The sequence below is a fragment of the Barbus barbus genome, assembly GCF_936440315.1.
Source record: "Barbus barbus genome assembly, chromosome: 2".
In the NCBI taxonomy this organism is placed as follows: domain Eukaryota; kingdom Metazoa; phylum Chordata; class Actinopteri; order Cypriniformes; family Cyprinidae; genus Barbus; species Barbus barbus.
Genome location: NC_136730.1, coordinates 4,748,658 through 4,772,648, shown reverse-complemented (window position 1 = coordinate 4,772,648; position 23,991 = coordinate 4,748,658). Strand labels below are relative to the sequence as shown.

At 43.9% G+C, this 23,991-nt stretch overlaps 1 protein-coding gene across 2 annotated transcripts in view; it reads left to right on the top strand.

Moving 5' to 3' along the window:
- Positions 1–22,341, top strand: part of LOC306888641 (Fc receptor-like protein 5) — a 510,322-nt gene extending 487,981 nt beyond the window's left edge. Inside the window, exons 5-21 of one of the 2 annotated variants that reach the window (XM_079447081.1) lie at positions 2,115–2,372; positions 2,574–2,843; positions 7,659–7,931; positions 8,039–8,323; positions 8,398–8,670; positions 8,940–9,203; positions 9,634–9,879; positions 9,970–10,080; positions 10,246–10,326; positions 10,534–10,587; positions 10,668–10,742; positions 10,873–10,947; positions 17,344–17,421; positions 21,025–21,078; positions 21,314–21,373; positions 21,489–21,545; positions 21,808–22,341. In XM_079447081.1, coding sequence (XP_079303207.1) covers positions 2,115–2,372; positions 2,574–2,843; positions 7,659–7,931; positions 8,039–8,323; positions 8,398–8,670; positions 8,940–9,203; positions 9,634–9,879; positions 9,970–10,080; positions 10,246–10,326; positions 10,534–10,587; positions 10,668–10,742; positions 10,873–10,947; positions 17,344–17,421; positions 21,025–21,078; positions 21,314–21,373; positions 21,489–21,545; positions 21,808–21,815 — 2,522 coding nt within the window. In that variant the 3' untranslated portion in view covers positions 21,816–22,341. The remainder of the gene's footprint in view (positions 1–2,114; positions 2,373–2,573; positions 2,844–7,658; positions 7,932–8,038; positions 8,324–8,397; positions 8,671–8,939; positions 9,204–9,633; positions 9,880–9,969; positions 10,081–10,245; positions 10,327–10,533; positions 10,588–10,667; positions 10,743–10,872; positions 10,948–17,343; positions 17,422–21,024; positions 21,079–21,313; positions 21,374–21,488; positions 21,546–21,807) is intronic. The other variant, XM_079447080.1, reaches the window with a different exon arrangement.
- The last annotated feature ends 1,650 nt before the right edge of the window (positions 22,342–23,991 follow it).

Genomic DNA, 23,991 nt, shown 5'->3' with positions numbered 1-23,991 from the left:
CGAGTGCACATGCTAAATGAAGGTGGATTGAATAAAATGGATAAAAAAAAAAAAAGAAATTAAAGTTTATTAATGAGCTGCAGTTTTATTACATCACGCGCTGACACAGATGCAGTATTAACGCCACAGGTCATCAATAAGGTGCAGATTGGTGCTCAATTTGAGTAGGCCTACAATATTGCAAACCGTTTTACAGTGTTTCCAACACACTTTTTCACAGCGCGCATCACACGCTCAAACTCATCAAAAGTCAACAAGTTCAACAAGCAAAAACATATCCAAGTGACTGCAGCTGAACGCGCGTGAGAGAGACGAAGCAGCGCAAATATGAGATATTATTAAGTGTTGCTTTTGATAAAACAAGCTATGTTTTCTCGTGTAGATGTAGTTTTAGATGTAGTGAGAAGACAATTGTCATAGATGTTTACATGATAATGATCAAATTAAATTGAAGGGAATAATTGTGTTAAATTCATTATATTATAAAACCCCATAGCATTTACAATTGAAAATATGTTTTAAACCTGATAGCAGTTACAATTGCTGGACATGTTTTGTCCCATGTCTCAAGAATGACTGATATATATATATATATATATATACACTTACTGTTAATTGGCTCTTTCCTCATTACTCATAACGTTATGATGCAACGTCAAGCTCAACAGTCACTGGCTTGCAATAGGCTTGTTTGAGATGAGCAAAATCTGCACCGAACCGATCATCGGTGATCACCACGAGATGCATCACAACTCGCCCAAGGGTTTTGCTGTGAGTTTAATAAAAAGACACGCCATAAGTGGATTTATTCATAATGAATGAATATTACTCAACTGTTAGTGAAAGTTCATTGCTCGTTGAAAATAGTTGTTTGAAGTTGTTGGGGAATAACAGTCAAACCCAAAGGACCAGGTGTTGTTGAATGAAGACCAGGAGTCAAAGATGCGATGAATTAAACACATTTTACTGAAGAAATAGTTTGCAGTTTCAGGCAGAAGTCCGCTTTAACACTCTCACGGAGTTCGGAGGATACTTCCCTTTACAGTTCATAAACACCAGCAATTATATCCTGACAGAGGTTGCTAATTGCGTCAATACATAAGTCAGCAAAATTAAGATTGGTTCCAAAACCTAGACAAACTTAGACAATTTCCACATATGGTCGCAAGCACTTCAAACATATCTCCAAATGATTATTGTAGGCGTCAGAAATGAAGAAGACGACAGCTCAGCTCGGATCAGGATGGCGGCAGGAGACAGTCTTCTCATCTAACACAGAGAATAGATGTCGACACACACACATACACACAGAGCCCTTATCGGCACCTCATGGTTTCCTAGCTTCTAACATTCATCTCATCAGTGTGGTTGGTTACACAATACTATGCAGCCATCAATCTTGGAGAACAGAAATACAGGACAGAACAGGATGTTTATTATCTGTTATTCAACATCTAAATGTCACAGTTCTCTCCGTCACTCATAGCTCATGTAGATGGGAGGTCATCCTGACCCCTTAACCTGGCCTCGTGAACCTAGAATACACTCAAGCACACGTCTTCAGACCTTTTACTCTTAGACTTAAAAATGAATACATGCACTTGGCTCTACTTCTTAGATCAATCAACAAACAATCTGGGAGGTTAAATACTGATCAATAACTCGATTATGTTGTTATGTTGGGATTTCACAGAGTTTCTGTTGAGTTTCTGTGATTTACAACTGTGCTATATAGAATAAAGTCTGTGTTTAGGTTGAGGACGGACTAAACATGTTGAAATTTTGCTGCATGTTGCTTTATTTAAAAGTCAGTAAGTGTGTGTTTGCTGATTCTATTGCTAGCTGATTATTTCACTAAATTCAGTTCCAGATACACAAAGTATTTGAGCAGTGTTTACTTTAACTTTATATTAAGAAATATTCTTTGTTTAGTGAAATCAAATGAAATATGTTCACAGTAATAATGTGCTGACAGAATAAATATTAGTTTTGGAACTTAAATGGTTTAAAGCAATTCACAGTGTTAGAGGTTTTTTATGGAGATAAATAAATAAATAAGAGTGAGCAACAACAGCTATAAGTGACCTCAGCACCGCATCACTGTTCACTTCCAGATAAACCTCAGCCGTCTCTGACTGTAGATCCTGAGAGTTCAGTGTTCACTGGAGACACAGTTACTCTGAGCTGTGATGTGGGACAGTTAACTGGATGGACAATTCACTGGAGAAAAGACTCAAACCCTGAATCCACGGGTGATGCAACTAAAACTATCAGGTCTGTGAGCGTCTCTGATGGAGGAACATACCAGTGTAGAGCAGAACGAGGAAACTACTACAGCGAGTACAGTAATGAAGTTAAGATAACAGTAAGAGGTAAGAGCTGATTTACTTTCTGTACATTTTTTAATGGAAGACAACTTTATGTGTTTGTTATAAACATGATCATTACTGTCATACAATAACAAAGTGTTGTCAGTTAAACTAAATGTCAATAATAATAATAATAATTTAATCAGCACAGATCATCTGAAATATTTTCAGACACATGAAGTGTGTTGTTTGCTCATTTCACAGAGAGACCCAAACCTGTAGTTGATGTTGATCCTGATAGACGTGTGTTCAGAGGAGAGACGGTCACTCTCACATGTGACATACAGCAGACAGGAGACTGGCAGTACAGCTGGAATAAAGACAACAAACAAGTTTACAGATCAGGACGAGACCAGAACTATATAATCTCATCTGTGGATCCGTCTAATAGTGGTGTGTACAGCTGTAGAGGAACTCAGTCAGAAGCACCAACACACTCACAGATGAGTGACGGAGTTACACTGACAGTATCAGGTGAGTCTGATCAGTTTTCCTTACATCATTTCAAAACAAACAGATTGAGTAGATAAGCAGGTACATTTGATCTTAGTTTGACCTATCATGCTCAGAGTCAGATTATGTTGTAGTTAATAGTTTGTAACAGATATTGGACCAATCAGCCGTGAGTGCAGTGATGATGATGAGAATAGCAGCATTTATTCACATCTGTTCTTATAAGAGGACTGAAGTCATTATTGTGTTCAGATGCAGGACTGTATAAGATGTTTCTTTACAGGACAGATGCTGTGCAGTGATCAGTGTTTGTTGTTTTAGAACTGAATGCAGTTATTTTTACACACAGTTCGTTTAATCCAAGAACAAAAGAAAATCAATAACTTTTATATCTTTAAGGGGTTCATCTTTATTTGATTTAGAGTTTAGAGTTTGGTAACTATTCATTTTCTATATATATAATATATATTTATTTATTTTATCATTATTTGAATGTCAACTCTGTGTTTTTGTTTTGCATTAAAAAATAACCCCTCAACATTATAAGCCGTGTGTTGGACTTTGAGCAGCGCTGCAGACCGACTGGTGTTGGACATGAAAGTACAGAGAGTTACAGAGAGCAGACGCTCCTGATGCTTTCCTGTCGCTCTGGCGGTTCTTTGATGTCATATCCTGGTCATTCTGCAGCGCTGCTTCTGTGGTGTGACAAACTCAGAACACACATTTAATATTGACTTTACACAGACTTTAAAGTTTTTAAATATACTTTTATATTGCAATAATTTTACATGCAATCTTCAGATTAATGTACAAACAACATAAAGACTGTATATTTTTAATATTTGTTTAATGGCATCTTTTTTATGACTGAAGGCCATTATCACTTATACAAATACTACTAGTGTCTCTATAAAACAGTTTTTAATATTCAACCACTGACTATAGCCATTACAGTATAATTACAATACAGTACAACTAACAGTGAAGTGGAAAAAAAGAAGTGCCAGTACCCCCCCCCCCCCCATTTATTTATTTAGATTAAATAAATAAATAAATAAACAAATAAGTAATTTTTAATAATTCACAGTGTATGTATGGTGCCACAATCAATCAATCAATAATTAAATACAAGTTTTCAATACAAGTTAGCACAAGTCCATCTGCGATACCAAACAGGACCACAGGGAGACGCCAAAGACCTCTAAATCACCAAAGACCCCTAAATCACCAAAGACCCCTAAATCACCAAAGACCCCTAAATCGCCTGCCTTTATACGGATCCATTCAGAATCACTAAATCTCTGACCACCACATAATCAGCGTTCATTATAAAACACTCTTGCTTTTAAGACAAATACACGCTGAAAATAATACTTTTACTGACATCTGGACGTAAGTCACTATTCTGTCTGTAATCGCTGATGAAATCGGCCGTGTTTTCTCTGCATTAGCGCTGTTTTGAGCTTTTACTGTTTGAATTCATTCACTGGATCCTTGGGCTTTCCAGGAGTTTACGGTTTAAAATGATGTGATTGCAAAAAAGCCTGCTTCTTTTCATTTTAAGATATGATTTTCGTTATAAAGTACGGATTCAAATTAGCAGCTAGTTATTAGGTTCTCACTCGAATTCTATTCAATGATCAAAAAAGCATTAATACATTACAATTTTGCAACACCAACCCTGTGATACTAAAGCAAGAGCTCAAGCACTCTGAAGGACTTTTTAAGCATTGTGCACAAAACAAGTGTGAACCACTGAAAGATTCAGATACACAGATATCAAAAATCAGCATATGAATCTCAACAATGATGACAATCAACAAATCCAGATTAGCAGATCAATTCTGAACATAAAACAAGCTAAAGTCACAACAAAACAACAGCAAAATAAAAGCAATAAGACAGTTCAACTAAATTATTCATGCCGCAATGCATGCTGGGAGTCAAGGAGTTTTGTATAATGGCGGCTCCCATCATGCACTTCAGCATGAAGCTTTATGTTGATTGTCATCATTGTTGAGATTCATGATGTCTGTGTGTCTGAATAATACAGACTTGTGTTTTTAAACTCAAATGATCAGATTTTCAGGACACCGCTGCATCTCATGCTGTAGCATCACTGGGCTGCTATAATCAATAATGTGAGATTAATAACATATGCATATTAAGAAATTAAAATCTAGAAGCGACCATCATCAGCTGATCTCAACCACTGTTATCGTGACTTCAAATAAAACACTTTCTACATTTTCTTTATCACAAATTTCATCATAGTGTATCAAATTTTACTCATTGATTGTATCATTATCAACTACATTAAGTGAGATATTCAGTTCAGAGTCTGTTTTCTTCTGTTCACAGATTTACCCAGATCTACTCTGACTGTGACTCCAGACAGTCCTGTATTCACTGGAGAGACAGTCTATCTGAAGTGTGTGATAAAACCTGATCACAGAGACTGGAGATATGAGTGGTATAAAGGCAACAGAGAAAATCCAATGTTACAGTCGTCTGATCGTTACACTGTAAATGAATACACTCTCAGTATTATAAAAGCTGTTGCATCTGATCAGGGTCAGTACTGGTGTAGAGGACAGAGAGATGAAAGACCACAATCATCACAATCAAGCTCTGTTTATCTCTCTGTAAAAGGTGAGTTGAATATCATTGTTCTCATAAACTCTATCTACTTTATGAAAATGATATTCAGATGTGACACTGAATCTATAAGCTCCTGAAATTACTCATCAGAACATAAAACATCATGTTTAAGAAAATAAACAAACAACAACCAACAAAAGCAGACAATCGCTTCGCTATATAAATTCAACTATAATATTGTGATTGTTATTATCTATACGTTATCAAATTAAATCATTTACACTGAAAAATATAACTACATTAAATTGTGGGATTCTTTTAAAAAAAATGAATATACAAACAAGAAATGATGGTGGAAATGATACTTTTCAACGAAATGAAACGCCAGCAGCTGCCAGTAGTGAGCGTTTAATGAGTGAATCACTGAGTCGTTCATTCAAACGATTCGTTCAAACACTGAATCATTCAGCAATGAATCGGATGGTTTCTGTGGTTCCGCCTAAAATGTAAGTGACCTAATATTATTGTATTTGCTCATTGAACTGTTTATATAACTATTAAACAGTCGTAATGGTGAATACGTTGAGTGATGTTGCCTAACTAACTGTATTTTAATACTGTGCTAAAAGTTCAGAGACAAACTGACTATTTGCAATTTCTTCACGCACCACCCAGTGTTAGACTTAACCAGGAAAAACAATACACACGCTGACACAGTGCAGTATGTGCATTAAAATAAGGATTGTTTTTTTTCCTGAGCAAACATGCCTTCTTTTTAGGCAAACAATGTATATTCAAAAATGTGTTGGATGCATAAATGTGTTTTTTATCTGACAGACAAATACTCCATTTGTGTGACATTTGCTATTCATACAGAAAATACAGAGTAAACACATTAAACTGTTGATATAGTAAGAGTCTTATTGTGTGCCTTATTAAACATAATGACTCAATCTCAGATGGTCCACACAGAGGCCAAGAACATACTGCAGCTACATTCAGTTTAATTGTCAGTCTGGTAAAACAACACACTGCAGACTAGTGATAACGGCACAGAATCTGTGTTGAGTTTAAAAGCTGCATTTGAACAATACAACAAATTAGCCCTTGATGAAGGTACTCATTTGTGTCTGAATTTAATTATTTGTCCAATTTGTGCCTGAACATTTAATTTGGTACTGCTGATCATTTTCTATAAATCATATTTTCCCACCTCAAGCCCAAAGTAATGAGAGACAGACATTCAGGTCAATGTGCGATATGGGTTTTTCTGTGGCTAATTCTTGAACTGTTTCACCCCAATCCTTAAGGAGATCATTTTTGGGGTGAACTGTCATCATTTATTAACCCTCATACACAAAAAAGCAAAAAAAAAAAAAAAATCACTAACTGGATGTTCACTATAAAAGTATTAGCTGACAATGCTTGTAAAAAAAAAAAAGGATTTTACTGACAACACAGAGAGAAACAGGTTAACTTTCTTCACAGCTTTACCCAGATCTACACTGACTGTGACTCCAGACAGTCCTGTATTCACTGGAGAGACAGTCAATCTGAAGTGTGTGATTGAGCCTCACAGTGAGTGGAGATATGAGTGGTATAAAGACAGAGTAATGTTACAGTGGTCTGATCGTTACACTGTAAACAGAGACACTCTCACTATCAGAGGAGCTACTGAGTCTGATCAGGGTCAGTACTGGTGTAGAGGACAGAGAGATGAAAGACCACAATCATCACAGGAGAGCAACCAAATATACCTATGTATCAATATATTATCAATATCAATATATTATCAATATATAATATATTAATATATTTATATCAATATATTAATGGTGAGTAAATCAAACACTTACATATACATTTAATCATTTATCAGGCTCATCCAAAGCAACTTACAAATGAAGACAAAAGGAGCAATCAAACCAACAAAAGAGCAACAATATGTAAGCGCTATGACAAGTCAAGTTAGTCTAACACAGTACATGTAGCAAGGTTGTGCTGTTTTGTTTTAAATAAATAAAAAGAATAAAAAGATAGAAGTGAAATAGAGAGAGCTAGTGTTTATATAGAAAACAAGTGGAGAGAATATAAAGTACTTTGTAGCAAATTCACTATTTCATCACAAAAAGACCTGCATCTTATTCAAAAACAGCCTGCAGTCCCGTGTAACCATGTGCTATATGCACCAATACACTCTCTTCAGGATCTGAATGTGTTCTTGTTCTCCTGCAGATCTGAAGCCAAAGCCTGAACTAACATCATATCCTGCAGGAGCTGCACTGACAGGAAACACAGTGACTTTGACCTGTCGCATGGATCCGGCCACTGGATGGGACTTTTACTGGAACAAACACACACTGAACTCTGAGACAAAGACAAAAACAAACTCCTACAGAGTGAAGATTGATTCAGTGTCTGATGGAGGCCAGTACTGGTGTAGAGCTGGAAGAGGAAAACCAGTCTACTACACACAATACAGTGATGCACTGTGGGTAAATGTTACAGGTGAGAGAGAACAGAGTATGTGACGAAACACACAGATCAGAGACAATATCTGCAGAACTTCTGAAACTTTGAATCAAAAATAACTGCAATAATCTGTGTTTGTGCAGTGAGTCCTAAAGCTGTGGTGACGGTGCGGCCTGATGAACGAGTGTTCAGAGGAGAAACAGTCGCTCTCAGATGTGATATAAAGTGGGGAGGAGACACTGAGTGGACGTACAGATGGGAAATAGAGGGAACAAACTACCAATATAAAAACTCTGTCAGCCGAATCTCAACACAAGAGTTGAACATCAGCAGTGTTGATCACGTTCACAGCGGTAATTACAGCTGTACAGGACAGACGGGAACACAAAGCTCTCAGCGCAGTGATGCTGTTACTCTGACTGTATCAGGTGAGTTTGTGTGTTTGTTGATTATCATCAGTGTGAACAGCTTCTCTCTCTATAACTGGTCATGTTTTGTTCAGCTGAAGCTCAGGCAGCAGTGCGAGTGTCTCCACAGCCGTGGCTGACTGAAGGAGACTCAGTGACTCTGATCTGTGAGGTTACAGGCTCCTCTACAGGCTGGACGTTCAGCTGGTTCAGAGATGATGATCGTCTGTCAGACAGCAGCAGAGGAGCTGGAGGCTCTTACACTCTCAGTCCTGCTGCTCTACAGCACACAGGAGTTTATACGTGCAGAGCAGAGAGAGGACGACCGGCCTATTACACAAACTACACACAGATACTGTGGATCACTGGTGAGTCTGTGTCACAGCATTTATTCTTGTGTTCATCTGTGTTTGTGATTCATTAAGTCTCTGGAACAGGAGGGAAAAACATCTGAAACACTTCCCTCCAGTTCTGAGTAGATCAGATCAAAATCACTATCAAATACACACTCATAATATATGCATGATATAACCCTTTTTATTTTAAAATGTAGTGCTAAATTTCATCTTAATTGTACTTAATTACAGATTTATTAGACACATGCTGTCAGTTTTGAGTGGGATTTTCTTCTTGTCAGGTAAATGGTCCCAGGTGTCTCTGGAGGTCCGTCCCAGCAGAAGTCAACACTTCTCGTCTGACTCTCTCTCTCTGAGCTGTGAGGATCAGAGTAACTCTGCTGGATGGACAGTGAGGAGATACACAGACAGAAACACAGAAGATTGTTCAAAACAAACAGGATCTACATGTCGAATCGTCTCTCTCAGCACATCTGACTCTGGAGTTTACTGGTGTCAGTCTGAATCTGGAGAGAAACGTCATCCTCTCAACATCACTGTACATGGTGAGTCCTGTTTCTAAGCACAACAGCTACACACTTTCTAATCTAAATCCTAATTACAAGGTCTACACATTTTCCATTGTTTTCTGTACAACCAATCACAGACTGACACCACTGTACAACATTGTGAATGAGTTTTATCTATTATAGTTGGATTAAACCTGTCCACATTCATCTGACAGTCTCTTACCATTTAAATGGATAGTTTTTGGCCAGATGAATCTGTATGATCTCATTTGTATATTTTTGTACAATCTTGTTACCCAGGTGGTCAGGTTTAGAGATGGACCTTTATGCTTGGGTTGGACTAGTGCATAAAGCACAGGAAGCATTCAGTAAAATTCAGTTCTTAAGAAGTTCACATTTTTAGGATGTGAATATTTTGATATATTCTTACTATTTGCAGTAAGCAGACGTTTCTTGTGTTGTGTAGATGGTGATGTGATTCTGGAGAGTTCTGTTGATCCTGTGATTGAGGGAGATACTCTGACTCTACACTGTTTACATCGATCTACAAACTCCCCGATCCTCAGAGCTGATTTCTATAAAGATGGATCACTCGTCCAGAATCAGACGACAGGAGAGGTGAACATCACGACTGTCTCAAAGTCACATGAGGGTTTCTACTCCTGTAAAACAGAGAGAGGACAGTCACCCAAGAGCTGGATCTCAGTCAGAGGTCTGGAAAAATATTAAATTATTTAATGTACCTTTGTAATATCATACAATATGTCTCTCACTAACAGTTCTGCATGTTTATGTTCTCCAGTCTCAGGAGCTTCTTCTTCTCTTCTGGTCGCTGGAGTGGTTGTGGGATTGAGTGTTTGCTTGTTGTTCTTCATCTCACTGCTGCTGCTGTGGAGATACAAGAAGAACAAAGGTGTGGAGCAGTTCATAACATGATTAATACAACTGAACAGCAACAACTGGAAGATGCAGTTTCTGAATGAAAACTCATGAGAACATCTAAATATCAGCATAAAGAGTCACTGTAAACACTGCACATACTCTTAAGTGACCATAATGCTCTTTGTTTCTATTATAGATCAGCAGCGTAACATTAACCAGACATCAGTCCCAAATCAATCTGGAGGATCTCAACCAGAAGACTCTCCTCTACAGTCTGGTCAGCCTCAATAACTAATCATATAGGGATAGTTATGCACACACAAAAAATGGCCATACAGTGAAAGTCAATGAGGTCCAATGTTGTTTGGACTCCAGCATTCCTCAAAATATATTACTATCACTTTAACCTTTATACATCATCATATTGTTTTCTTTGCAAGACTACTTTGCTTTTTAGCTTTTATCCTCCTTGTTTGCTGTCCAGCAGGTTCTGATCAGATCTGTGATGTTGTGACTGAAGTGAATAAGAGAGACAAAGGTTGAGTCTTTAACCTTATTTAAACACATACCATTAAAAATAAGAAAATATAATTTAATCACTAAGGGATTTTTTTAAAGATGGTCCAGAGCCACTGGCAGATGTCACATATTCAGAGGTCACTGTCAAGAAAAACAAGAAAAAGATGGACAAAGGTAAAAAATAATAAACCCTCTTAACTTCACCTGTACAGTATAATCATCGTCAGTAGATTCATACATTCCTAATTAATTAATTATTATTTTTTTTCTAATAATTCATTATTAATAATAATTGTTTTTCCAGATGATAGCATGGCAGAGCCAAATAATGTGACATACTCAGAAGTCAGAAAAAAAGAGAAGAAATCCCAAAGCAAAGGTGAGTTCCCTATCTGTCGGTCACTACGAGTTATGTCGTGACGACATAGGGGATTTACTTGGAAGCCCCAATCATCTCTGACTAAAGAGAAAACGCCAATGAAATTGGCTAGTGGATTTTGCATACCTGAGCCACTCCCCGTACATACGGGTATAAAAGGGCGACAGGTGCATCCACTCATCAGATTTTTGCTTCGGAGCCAAGTGGATGAAGACGGTTGTGCCATTCTCCACAAGCCTCATCTTTGTTTTTGTTCCTGGTTGGCGTCACGGTGCAAACAGCGGAGTCCCTTCTCCAGCGATTCCCCTGGGCACTTCAACTAAAAGAGCAAATTCTGAAAGAGTAAAATCACGGACGATCGCGTCTTTTTCAAGATGCCGTTTCGTCCGTGTCCTCTTGGTTGCGGTCGTTTCCTGTCCGCGGATGACGGACACGATCGTTGTCTTCAGTGTCTGGGTCTCCAGCACGCTGAAGCTGCGTTCGTGGATGACTCATGCGCCTGTTGTGGGCGTATGAGCATGACGTCGCTGCGATCTCGCCTTTCCTTTTTGAAAGGATTGGCACCCTCTGCCGCCACCCGCCCCGGTCTCTCTAGCTCGAGCAGAGGACCGCCGGTTGGCGCTCTGGGAGATCTGAGGGTCACAGTAAGAGCCTCTCCGCCGGGTACGTCCCCACGGACCTCTTACTCCTCACGCAGCGAATGTCCCGTCCGGTTCCCGGGTGATTTCGCTGGTCCGTCCCACGGGGCGCCCAGCATTTCATTCGGTGCGCCACCCGAGGATAGGATGTCGATCGCAGCATCGGGGGACGGGTTTACGTCCTCTGAGGATGAAGGTGCAGAGGGGCTGCCCCCTTCGGGTGTGGTCGCCTCCCCTGCACCGGACCCAGAGTTGACGGCCATGCTTGCCCGGGCAGCCGCGAGCATCGGGCTGGAGGTCAACAGACCGCCCAGTCCCGAGCCCTCGCGGCTGGATGATTGGTTTCTCGGAGTGGGTCGCGGCTCACAACCGCGATCTACTCCAGTGCCTTTCTTCCCGGAGGTGCATGAGGAGCTGACGAAGTCGTGGATGGCCCCTTTCACGGCCAGAAGCCGCTCGTCTGCCTCCTCCGTCCTCACTACCCTCGATGGCGGGGCTGCCAGGGGGTACGTGGGCATTCCCCAGGTGGAGAGAGCGGTCGCGGTGCACTTGTGCCCGCGAAACGCCGCCACTTGGAGGAATCGCCCGCGTCTCCCGTCCAAAGCCTGTAAGCTGACGGCTGCTCTTGCGGCCAAGGCTTATAGTGCTGCGGGCCAGGCAGCCTCTGCCCTGCATGCCATGGCTATCCTGCAGGTCCACCAAGCCAAGGCACTCAAACAAATGCACGAGGGTAGTGCCGACCCGGGGTTGATGCAGGAGCTGCGCACGGCGACTGACTTCGCTCTACGAGCGACGAAAGTCACGGCGCGGTCCCTCGGGAAGGCGATGTCTACCATGGTGGTCCAAGAGCGCCATCTCTGGCTCAACCTGGCGGAGATGAAGGATGTCGACAAAGCACGCTTTCTCGACGCTCCCATCTCCCCGGTTGGGCTGTTCGGCGACACCGTCGAGGGATTTGCTCAGCAGTTCTCGGCGGTGCAGAGGCAGACAGAGGCGATCCAGCACATCCTGCCCCGGCGCGAGGCACCTGCAACAGCTGCCCCCGGGCCCAGGCCTCAGTCTGCTCGCCGCCGTGGGCGCCCCCCTGAGTCCTCCAGAGCTGCTCCGCCCCGTGCCGAATCAACACCTGGGCCGGCGCGTCGAGCCTCTCGCAGGAGGGCGGCGCCCCCCACGTCCCAGCCGGGCCCCAAGTCGTCCAAGAGAGCGACGAAGCGGCCCTGACGCGGGCAACCTGGAGATGTGGGAATTTGCTCTCTCTCAGGAGACGGCGAGGACAGCGCCGCTCCTTCCCCCGGAGGAGGGCCGGGTGGAGAATCTTGTGTTCCCTTTTGTTTCTGTTCCGCCGTTGGCCCAAGGGCCAGCGGTACCCACAATGTCACAGAAAGAGCAATTTCCTTTTCCTCCAGGTTATCAGGTTCGCGGGTTGACAGTGTGCGACGCGCTGCCTCCTCACTCTCGCCCGCGACCCATCTTGCCAGCGGCCAGGAGAGTGCGGGTTGGGGACGCGGTGCCTCCCCACGCACCTCTAGCCAGTCCCCTTTGGGACCCAGGGAGTTCGGTAAGGGTGCTTCAGAACGCGCTGCCTTCTGTACCATCCAGCCATACTCCTCTGCGCTGCACCACCACAGGTACGTCGATTGTGCCGTTGGAGCCCCTTGCACGACGTCTGGAAGCGTGGCTTGCGCTGCCCAGCCCGTCTCGATGGCTCACACGTACAATTCGACTCGGCTATGCGATTCAGTTCGCCAGGCGACCTCCCAAGTTCAGCGGCGTTCTCGAGACCTCAGTGGTACCTCGGAACGCCCCTGTCTTGCGCGAGGAGATTGCTGTCCTCCTGGCAAAGGATGCAATCGAGCCGGTCCCTCCAGCCGAGATGAGGCAGGGGTTTTACAGCCCTTACTTCATCGTACCCAAGAAAGGTGGTGGCCTTCGGCCAATCCTGGATTTGCGAGTCTTGAACCGGGGCCTGCACAGGCTTCCGTTCAAGATGTTGACGCACAGGCGTATGATCAGGTGCATTCAGCCCCAGGATTGGTTCGCAGCGATCGACCTGAAGGATGCTTACTTTCATGTTTCGATCCTTCCGCGACACAGACCGTTCCTACGGTTTGCGTTCGAAGGTCGGGCATGGCAGTACAAGGTCCTCCCCTTCGGGCTCTCCCTGTCTCCCCGTGTCTTCACGAAGGTCGTAGAAGGCGCCCTTGCCCCGCTACGGGAAGTGGGCGTCAGGATCCTCAACTACCTCGACGACTGGCTCATTCTGGCCCAGTCCCGAGAGCAGTTGTGCGATCACAGGGAACGGGTGTTACGGCACCTCAGCCAGTTGGGGCTTCGGGTCAACTGGGAAAAGAGCAAGCTCTCCCCTGTGCAGAGAATCTCTTTTCTCGGTGTGGAGTTAGACTCGGTGAGTATGACGGCGCGCCTCACGGACGAGCGCGCCCAATCAGTGCTGAACTGCCTGAGTTCCTTCAGGGGCAGGACTGTGGTGCCACTGAAACAGTTTCAGAGGCTCCTGGGGCATATGGCATCCGCAGCTGCGGTCACGCCGCTCGGATTGCTTCATATGAGACCACTCCAGCACTGGTTGCACTCCCGAGTCCCGAGGTGGGCATGGCGCCGCGGTTCACTTCGGGTAAGTATCACACGCGAGTGTCGCCGCTCCTTCAGCCCCTGGACGGACCTTGCCTTTCTACGGGCCGGGGTGCCCTTAGAACAAGTGTCCCGGCATGTTGTTGTCACAACAGATGCCTCCAGTACGGGCTGGGGCGCTACATGCAACGGGCAGGCAGCCTCGGGGCTCTGGACAGGGCCTCGACTGCTTTGGCATATCAATTGCCTGGAGCTGTTGGCAGTGCATCTGGCCTTGCGGCAGTTTCGGCCACTGCTGCTAGGCAAGCATGTGTTGGTCCGTACGGACAACACTGCGGCTGTGTCGTACATCAACCGGCTGGGAGGTGTACGATCACGCCGCATGTCACAGCTCGCCCGCCATCTCCTCCTCTGGAGTCACACGCAGCTCAGGTCGCTGCGCGCTGTCCACATTCCGGGGGAGCTCAACCGTGCGGCCGACGCGCTCTCACGACAGCTCACTTTTCCCGGAGAGTGGCGACTCCATCCCGAGACGATCCGGCTGATCTGGAGTCGATTCGGGGAAGCTCAGGTAGACCTGTTTGCTTCCCGCGAGTCCTCCCACTGCCAGCTATATTCTCCCTGACCGAGGGGCCCCTCGGCACGGACGCACTGGCACACAGCTGGCCTCGGGCTTTACGCAAGTATGCATTTCCCCCAGTGAGCCTACTCGCACAGACACTGTGCAAGGTCAGGGAGGACGAGGAGCAGGTCCTGCTGGTCGCGCCGTATTGGCCCACCCGGACCTGGTTTCCGGAACTCGTTCTCCTCGCGACAGCCCCTCCCTGGCGTATCCCTCTGAGGAAGGAACTCCTCTCTCAGGGGCTCGGCACCATATGGCACCCGCGTCCAGATCTGTGGAACCTCCATGTGTGGCTCCTGGACGGGACGCGGCAGACTTAAGTGGTCTACCACAGGCCGTGGTGGACACCATCACTCAGGCTAGAGCTCCTTCAACAAGGCAAGCCTATGCTCTCAAGTGGAGTCTGTTCGCGAACTGGTGTTCTTCTCGCCGGGAAGACCCCCGAAGATGCACGATTGGAGTAGTGATTTCTTTCCTGCAAGAAAGGTTGGAGCGTAGGCTGTCACCCTCCACCTTGAAAGTGTATGTGGCTGCTATCGCGGCCCATCACGATGCAGTGGACGGCCGGTCCGTGGGAAAGCATGATCTCATCGTGAGGTTCCTGAGGGGTGCCAGGAGGTTGAATCCGCCTAGGTCACCCCTGATGCCCTCCTGGGACCTCTCTATCGTCCTGGCGGGACTTCAGAGGGGTCCCTTTGAGCCGCTGGACTCAGTCGAGCTAAAATTCCTGTCGGCTAAGAAAGCGCTCCTGACCGCGCTCACTTCCATCAAGAGGGTCGGGGACCTCCAAGCATTTTCGGTGAGCGAAGAGTGCCTTGTGTTCGGGCCGGACTACTCTCACGTTGTCCTGAGACCCCGGCCTGGATACGTGCCCAAGGTTCCCACCACGCCCTTCCGTGATCAGGTGGTGAACCTGCAAGCACTGCCTTCGGAGGAGGCAGATCCAGCCTTGGCGTTGCTGTGTCCCGTAAGAGCATTGCGCATATACGTGGACCGCACCCGGAGCTTCAGAAGCTCTGAGCAGCTCTTTGTCTGCCACGGAGGTCAGCAGAAAGGGAAGGCTGTCTCCAAGCAGAGGTTGGCCCACTGGATAGTGGAGGCCATCGCCTTGGCGTACCAATCCCAGGGCGAGCCGTGCCCCCTTGGGGTGAGGGCTCACTCCACACGGAGTGTTGCCTCCTCCTATGCGTTGGCGCACGGCGCCTCTTTGGCGGACATCTGTAGAGCTGCGGGCTGGGCGACACCGAACACCTTCGCGAGATTTTACAGTCTCCGCGTGGAGCCAGTCTCTTCCCGTGTGTTGGGTAACAGGTAAGTGGCGGGAAGAGTTGGCCGGTGTCACGCTTGCTGCGCCATTCCCCCTCACCCGGGGATACGAGCGCCTGTTTCCTCCTCCAGTTCAGTTCCCCGGACGGCGAACCCTGGTGGAGTCCTCCAGCACCCCCGGCAGTCAGACTGGGCGGAGCAGTCTGACGCCAGGCCCAGTACTGGTGCTAGCTCGCCCGGGTCTCCGGTCAGCCCCTGTACTCGGCTAGGTGTCCGTATGGCCTGATTCCCTTCGGGTAATCCCACACGTGTATTCGTCCACGGTACGGTTTCCCTCACGGTAAACCCGTGTCTTCCCTTTGGCAGAGTTCTGTCAGGCCCTGCTGGCAGCCCTCCTCCCTACTCCTAGGTAGGATCTGCCCCAGGGTCCAGTCGTATGTAGTACTGCCCCAGGCCTGGGTCAGTCCATATCAGTGTCTCCACATGTTACCTCCCTTCGGGCAGGATGTGGCCTCGGTAGCGCCCTTCTTCGGAAGGCTCGCTTCCCCGTCGTTACTGCCAGGCTGTAACAACAAATAGGAAAGACTTGAAGCAGTCTTTCATAGAAGGTCGAAATCCCTTCCGATTTCTTGGGGAAAGGAACAGCGGCTTGGCTATCTCCAGCAGCAATGTACTCAGTGGTCCCTGCGGGCACCAAGGTTAGCGAATTTGCGCTGGGGCGATGGGAAGGTTGCGACCTTCGCATGGCATTTGTCGGTCACGCACTAGCTTGTCAACCTCTGCATGCACAAGGTCGTGACGGGGTTCAGGTTGTGGCACTTTCCATATGACCCCTATGTCGTCACGACATAACTCGTAGTGACCGACAGATAGGGAACGTCTCGGTTACGTACGTAACCCTCGTTCCCTGATGGAGGGAACGGAGACGTTATGTCCCCATGCCACAATCTTGAACCATCGCTGGTTGCCGAGGACTCGTTCTTGGTTCCTCAGCGGGTAGAAACCTGATGAGTGGATGCACCTGTCGCCCTTTTATACCCGTATGTACGGGGAGTGGCTCAGGTATGCAAAATCCACTAGCCAATTTCATTGGCGTTTTCTCTTTAGTCAGAGATGATTGGGGCTTCCAAGTAAATCCCCTATGTCGTCACGACATAACGTCTCCGTTCCCTCCATCAGGGAACGAGGGTTACGTACGTAACCGAGACGATTGTTTTTCTCTTAATTACAGTATTTCCAGTATGTCCTGAGTAATCAGACTGACCTTCTGTTCTTTATTAGATATTAATACTGCAGGACCCAGTGATCTGGTTTATGCACAGATTGATTTACGGGACAAAAAGAAAACCAAGGGTAAAGGTAAACACAACAAACTACATCTAAACATAGTGATTCATCACATTTAACTCAGATTAAATCAGTTTATAATATCAAATCATTTACCATTTTAAACAGAACTGATAGAGCAAATTCATACAACTTTCAAGATTCAAGAGTTTTATTTGTCACATACACAATTATACAGAATATAACCAGCAGTGAAATGTAGGTCAGGTCCGCTCCAAGGACAGTGCAATTATAAAGTATACAAGTATTAAGAGAAGAAAAGTAGAAAAAATAAAATAAAATAATAAAATAAAATACAAGATAAGATAAAAAATATAAATATAAATGTGCAGGTCGGTATGTTGTTGACTTAAAATAGTAATAAGAGGAATGTGCAAAAATAATGTGCAAAAAAGTTGTACAGGGTATTTAAATAGCAGCAATATGAGTTAGAGAAAAAATTATGAATAGCTTATGATGTGGTGATATTTACATGGAGTCAAGTGATGTTATGACACAGAGTTAGAGTTTAGGAGTCTGATGGCCTGGGGGAAGAAGCTCCTCCTAAGTCTCTCAGTTTTTGCCATCAGGCTACGGAAGAGCTTACCAGATGGAAGCAAAGTGAATAGTCGGTTACCAGGGTGATTTGAGTCCTTGATGATTTTGACAGCTCTATGTTTGCAGTGTTTGAGGTAGATGTCCTGCAGAGAGGGGAGAGCAGACCCTGAGATGCGCTCAGCTAAGCGCACAAATCTCTGTAATGCTTTGCAGTCCTGATTGGAGCTGTTTCCATACCACACTGAGATGCACTGAGTCAATACACTTTCTATGGTCCCTGAATAGAAAGTTTTCAGGATTGCTGGTGAGACCCTGAATTTCCTCAGCTGTCGCAGATGGTACAGTCTTTGCCTGGCTTTCTTAACCTGTGTTTGGATGTGTGTAGTCCAAGTCAGGTTCTCGGAGATGTTTACACCGAGGTACTTGAAGCTGCTCACCCTCTCCACAGGGGTCCCACTGATCATAAGAGGAGTGTAGGGCTGCTGCTGTCTCTTCCTAAAGTCCATGATCAGCTCTTTAGTTTTGCTCACATTCAGAGAGAGACAGTTGTCCTGGCACCATGATGTGAGACTCTCTACCTCATCCAAGTATGCGGTCTCATCGTTGTTGGAGATGAGGCCCAAAACCACAGTATCATCAGCGAATTTGATAATAGATGTGGAGCTGTGAGAGGACACGCAGTCATGCGTGTAGAGAGAGTAGAGCAGGGGACTCAGGACACAGCCCTGTGGGGCTCCTATGTTCAGAGTGATGGAGTTTGAGGTGAACTGGCCAACTTTCACCACTTGAGGTCTGCCGGTGAGGAAGTCTTGAATCCAGTCACAGAGTGAGGAGTTTAGGCCGAGGTCAGTGAGTTTAGATGCCAGCTTGATGGGGACTATTGTGTTGAAAGCTGAGCTATAGTCAATGAATAGCAGCCTTACATAATTCCCATTGTTGCTGTCCATGTGTGTGAGGGAAGAGTGGAGAATGTGAGAAATGGCATCGTCCGTGGATCTGTTTGGGCGATAGGCAAACTGAAGAGGGTCCAGAGTATCAGGGATGGAGGAGCAGATGTGACTCTTTACAAGTCTCTCAAAAACCTTCATGACTATAGATGTGAGGGCAACTGGGCGATAGTCATTCAGGCAAGAGGGTTTATTGTTCTTTGGCACAGGGATAATAATGGATTTTTTGAATGAAGTGGGAACCACGGCGGTAGCAAGGGACTCATTAAAGATGGAAGTGAACAAACCAGCGAGCTGATCGGCGCAGGACCTCAGAACACGGCCGGTTATCCCATCAGGTCCGGCTGCTTTCCTGACGTTCACTCTCTTTAGCGCCCTCCGAACCTCATCCTCCGACATGGTGATTTAAGGATCATCACTGCTCTGCCTGCTGCTCCCTGACGTGCTGGTTGGCAGAGACGCGCCGCCGCCGTTGCCATCGAAGCGGCCGTAGAAGATGTTTAACTCGTCGGCCAGCAACGGATCTGCTCTAACCTCAGCGGAGGATTTGTTTCCGAAGTCACAGATGGTCCTCAGTCCCTGCCACATCCGTCGAGAGTCGCTGAGCTGGAAATAAGACTCAATTCTCTCTCTGTATCTGTGTTTAGCGGCTCTTACTGCACGACGGAGAGCATAGCACGATGCTTTGTACTCGCTCGTATTCCCAGACAGAAGAGCCTCATTGTAAGCGGCAGTGCCTGTGTTAACCGTGGCACGGATTGTTCTGTCCACCCACGGTTTCTGATTGGAGAATGTCCTTATCCTTATTGTTTCTGTAGCTTGCTCGGTTAGCGTGTTTACGAAGCTTAATGCTACATCCGTGAACTCGCTGACGTCAGAAGAACTCACCCGGAACATGTCCCAGTCAACGTCATCAAGCGCCGCCTGCAGCATAGTCTCTGAGTGGGAGGACCAGCGCGTCACTACTCTCTGCACCGGAGGATCCTTAACGAGCCTTTGTTTGTATCCCGGTGTTAGAAAAATGGCGGCATGGTCCGATTTGCCAAAAGCCGGTAGTGAGCGGGCTTTGTAGGCATCCTTAAACTGAGTGTAGCAATGATCCAGTGTGTTTGGTCCTCTAGTTGGACAGGATACATGTTGATAAAAGTTCGGCATGACCTGCTTGAGGTTGGCTTTGTTAAAGTCCCCCGCGATGATAAAGGCAGCGTCAGGATGTTTGTTAATGTAGCCGCTGAGCACATCGTGAAGCTTAGACAAAGCCAAGCCGGTGTCCGCCTGTGGTGCAATGTACACAGCAGTAACAATGATCGCTGAGAACTCCCGGGGCAGATAAAATGGGCGGCAAATAATGGAAAGTTGTTCCAGATGAGGCGAGCAGGAACGTGACAGAATGGAGATATTCCTGGGATCACACCATTTCTTGTTGATCATGAAACATACTCCTCCACCCCTGGATTTACCGGCCTCTGCTGTTCTGTCCGTCCGAAAGACAGAGAAGTTATCACTCGGCATTACAGCAGTGTCCGGGACCGAGGACGAAAGCCACGTTTCTGACAAACAAAGGATGTTACAGTCCCTTATGTCCCGTTGGAAACTAATCCTGGCCCTAAGATCGTCCATCTTATTCTCCAAGGATTGGACATTAGCGAGGAGAATGCTTGGAAGAGGAGGACTGTGAGCCCTTTTCCTGAGTCTAACTCGAATTCCAGCGCGCTTCCCGCGGTGTTTCTTGATCCGTCGCCTCGGGGGGTTATTGTTCGTCTCCGCGTTCCGAAGAATCTCCAGAGGCCATGCAGGATTCGTGGATAAAGTGTCCTGAAGCAGGTTGGTGTAGCGGTTTCCAATGTCCAAAAGTGTTTCTATGTTGTAGGTGATCAGTGCCGACGTGAAATGTGTAAAAAGAGAAAGTAGAAGTAAGTAAAAAAGAAAGTTGAAGCAAAATCTCAGCGGAGCGACCCGAACGGCGTCCGAACACAGCGGCGCCATCTTGGAAGTTAAACTAAAACTTAAATTCAATAAAGGCACATCTGCCTTTTTTTTTTTTTTGCTGAAATTGAGACTTAGATCAGAGATGATAAAACAGGCCGGACTAAAACAAGTCAGATAATCAAACTGTTGTTTTTCTTCATAGGTGCTGGACTTCGGGATTTTTTTATTGAAATGAAATCTAAGGACAAACAAAGAGGTAAATAAAGAGATGATCTGAATTGTCATCATATGTAAAATAATCAAAATATTTTAACAAAACTTGCTAATAAAATAAAATAAAATACGGTTCTTAATCACAATCCTGTTTGCTGGAAATATTAACACTTTTGAATCAGTATACCCTTCTGTGGTTTCTTTGTGGTTTGAGCCATCGCTGCTTCCTCATATGATCAGTTATTATTGTAGTTCAGATATCTGTTGTTGTGTTTCAGGGAAGAGCAGTGAGTCTGGAGACACTTTGTACTCTGAACTGAAGCACAACACAGACAGAGGTGAGAGAAACACAAAGACAAGCTTCATCACTATTACAGTCAAACCACTGACATTAAATATGAACCATCACCGTTTCTTTGTATTTTATTCTTATTTATCATTTGTGTTCTTCAGGTGCTGATGCTAGTGATGCAACTTACGCTCAACCTATTAGAAAGAAGAATAAAACACGTAAGAATTATGTTACAATGTACAGTAATCTTATGATTTAAGATCATTTATAACTGACTATCAGCTCATAATTTGCTCTCGTTCCTGCAGCTTGTGGCATAATTGATTAATTGACATTATAAATCTGCTTTAAGTGATTCAGTTATTTGTGATGATCAGAGGTTCATCTTGATCTTAAAACTGTAAATCATCAACAGAATGAGCTCATTATTCACATCACTTGCACAATGCATCGTCTTTTATCTGTGTTTTCTGTTTAAAGGTCCCTGAGTTCAGTGAAGACAGCAGACGACTAAAAGAGATTGACAGCAGCAGACACAGTAACGCTTGCATTGCTTAAGAAATCAATCTGAGTGAACTGCTTCTGCACATGCTTGACTCAAATACTAATGAAAGATACATATGCACTGTATTCTCTCTCTAACAGTATGTTTTATCCAGTGAGCGCTTGTTTAACACAGTTATAGGTGAAAATGATCTGAAGTTATTACATTATTATATACTGAAGCATATCATTATATGTGCAGCAACAGTAGAATAAAATAGTGATTGATTATTAGATTACATTTGATTATTTGTTTTAGATTAGTTTGATTGTTAATACAATGTGTTTTTTTGTGTTATGAAATAGTGTTTTTGCCAAAGACAGATTATTTTCTTGCTTTCATTTATTTTCATGTGTACTGCTTTTTACATTCATATATTTTTTGTTATATACGCTGTTTTTTTTTTTTGTTTGTTTGTTTTTTTTTTGCTGCAGTTAATGAAGTGTGAGATTTGTATTTAATAAATAAACTTTATGAATTCATGGTGAACAGGGTGTTATCATTAGAGCGATGTCTCTTTCTTAGGATCGAGAACATTTAGATGAACTGGTTATCAGCTGAAATCATCAGACACTGCTGGACGCTGAAGTCTGTTCAATAATATTTTTTTTATAAATATAAATATTTTATGTAAATACAAATTTCTATTTTTTTTTTTTTATTGACTACATTTTTTTATTATTTTCAATTTACTAATTTTTATGTATTATTTTTATTACTTTGTGCTCATCAGCATCTGGAGAAACACAGCGCATCACTATGACAACCTTAAAATATAGTATTTATTCATCATAAAAATTAATAAAGAAAATAATCACAAATCAGACATCATCATTGTGACTACGTGTGATGAGCAGTGATGATGTTATAAAGAGTCACAGGTTGTAAGCATTAACTTACAACAGTGAAAGACATCTTCAGGTAGGCTATTTGTATTTATTAAGAACCGATAAACACAACAGCAGTTGACCATATTGCTGTACAAATAAAATAACAAAACAGCAATAGAATAACATCAGTAAACTCAAAAGATAATTTAACAAATTTTAAAAAGCCAAGGTAAGAAAATAAGATTTCAATTTAGTTTTAAACTCAAATGGAATTTGAAGCTTTCACCGATAAAGGAAGGTTATCCTCGGTCCAACTACTGCAAATAGTAAAAAGGTAGCCTAGATGGTATGTTTTCTAGCTGGATGTTGTGCTGACGATCAATAATCTCGTCTTTGCATTCAACCAAAATTATTTTCAGAACACAAGTCCTGCTCGCTGTGAATCCAGAGGACTCCTCTCGGGCCTCGTTTACACTGCAGGTCTTGATGCTCAATTCTGATTTGTGACCCATATCCGATTCATGTGTTTACACTTGCCATACCATCTGAAACATCCCGCATGACCTGACCTACATTTCACTGCTGGTTTAACTCTGTATAATTGTGTATGTGACAAATAAAAATCTTTAATCTTGAAGGAACCTTGAATGCACCCCCACACGTGCTTCCTCCCGAGAATAATGTGACCTGTGCTGACAAAACGAGTCGAGCAAATAAAAAAAATAGTTATTTTTATTTTCACATTCTCCATTAAAAGCCCTTTAATTTTTTTTTTTTTTTTTTGGGGGGGGGGGGGATCGGACAAGAAATGATTGCTACACCCATTTAAAGTAGATATAGAGTCAGCAAGGTTGATTATCTTATTAATAATTAGGCTACCATATTAATAATCACAATATAGCTGTTTTTTATTTTCTCTTTCCTATTATAAATAAGAACAGATGGGGAATACACGGTAGATAGGAACAAATAGCCTCGAAAGAAACAAATAATACATTACCTTTATAATTTTACTTCTAAACAAAAGCATTCATATAGCCTGCGAAAAACAAATGATCAAATGTAAAAAATCCCTTCAGTCTGTTCATTACAAATAAATTGATTATTAAACCTACAAATGCAGTAAAATGAAGTGATACGAGTGATTCCCTCTTTTCTTTTAGGCTATTGACAGATAACATTGAGACAGACGGCCTGTAATGCACAAATCATATACAGTTGCACATCAGATGTTTTCCCCATCAGTTCCCAGAGCGGTCACTTAAGACAGAACAGATAATTGTTTGCGTG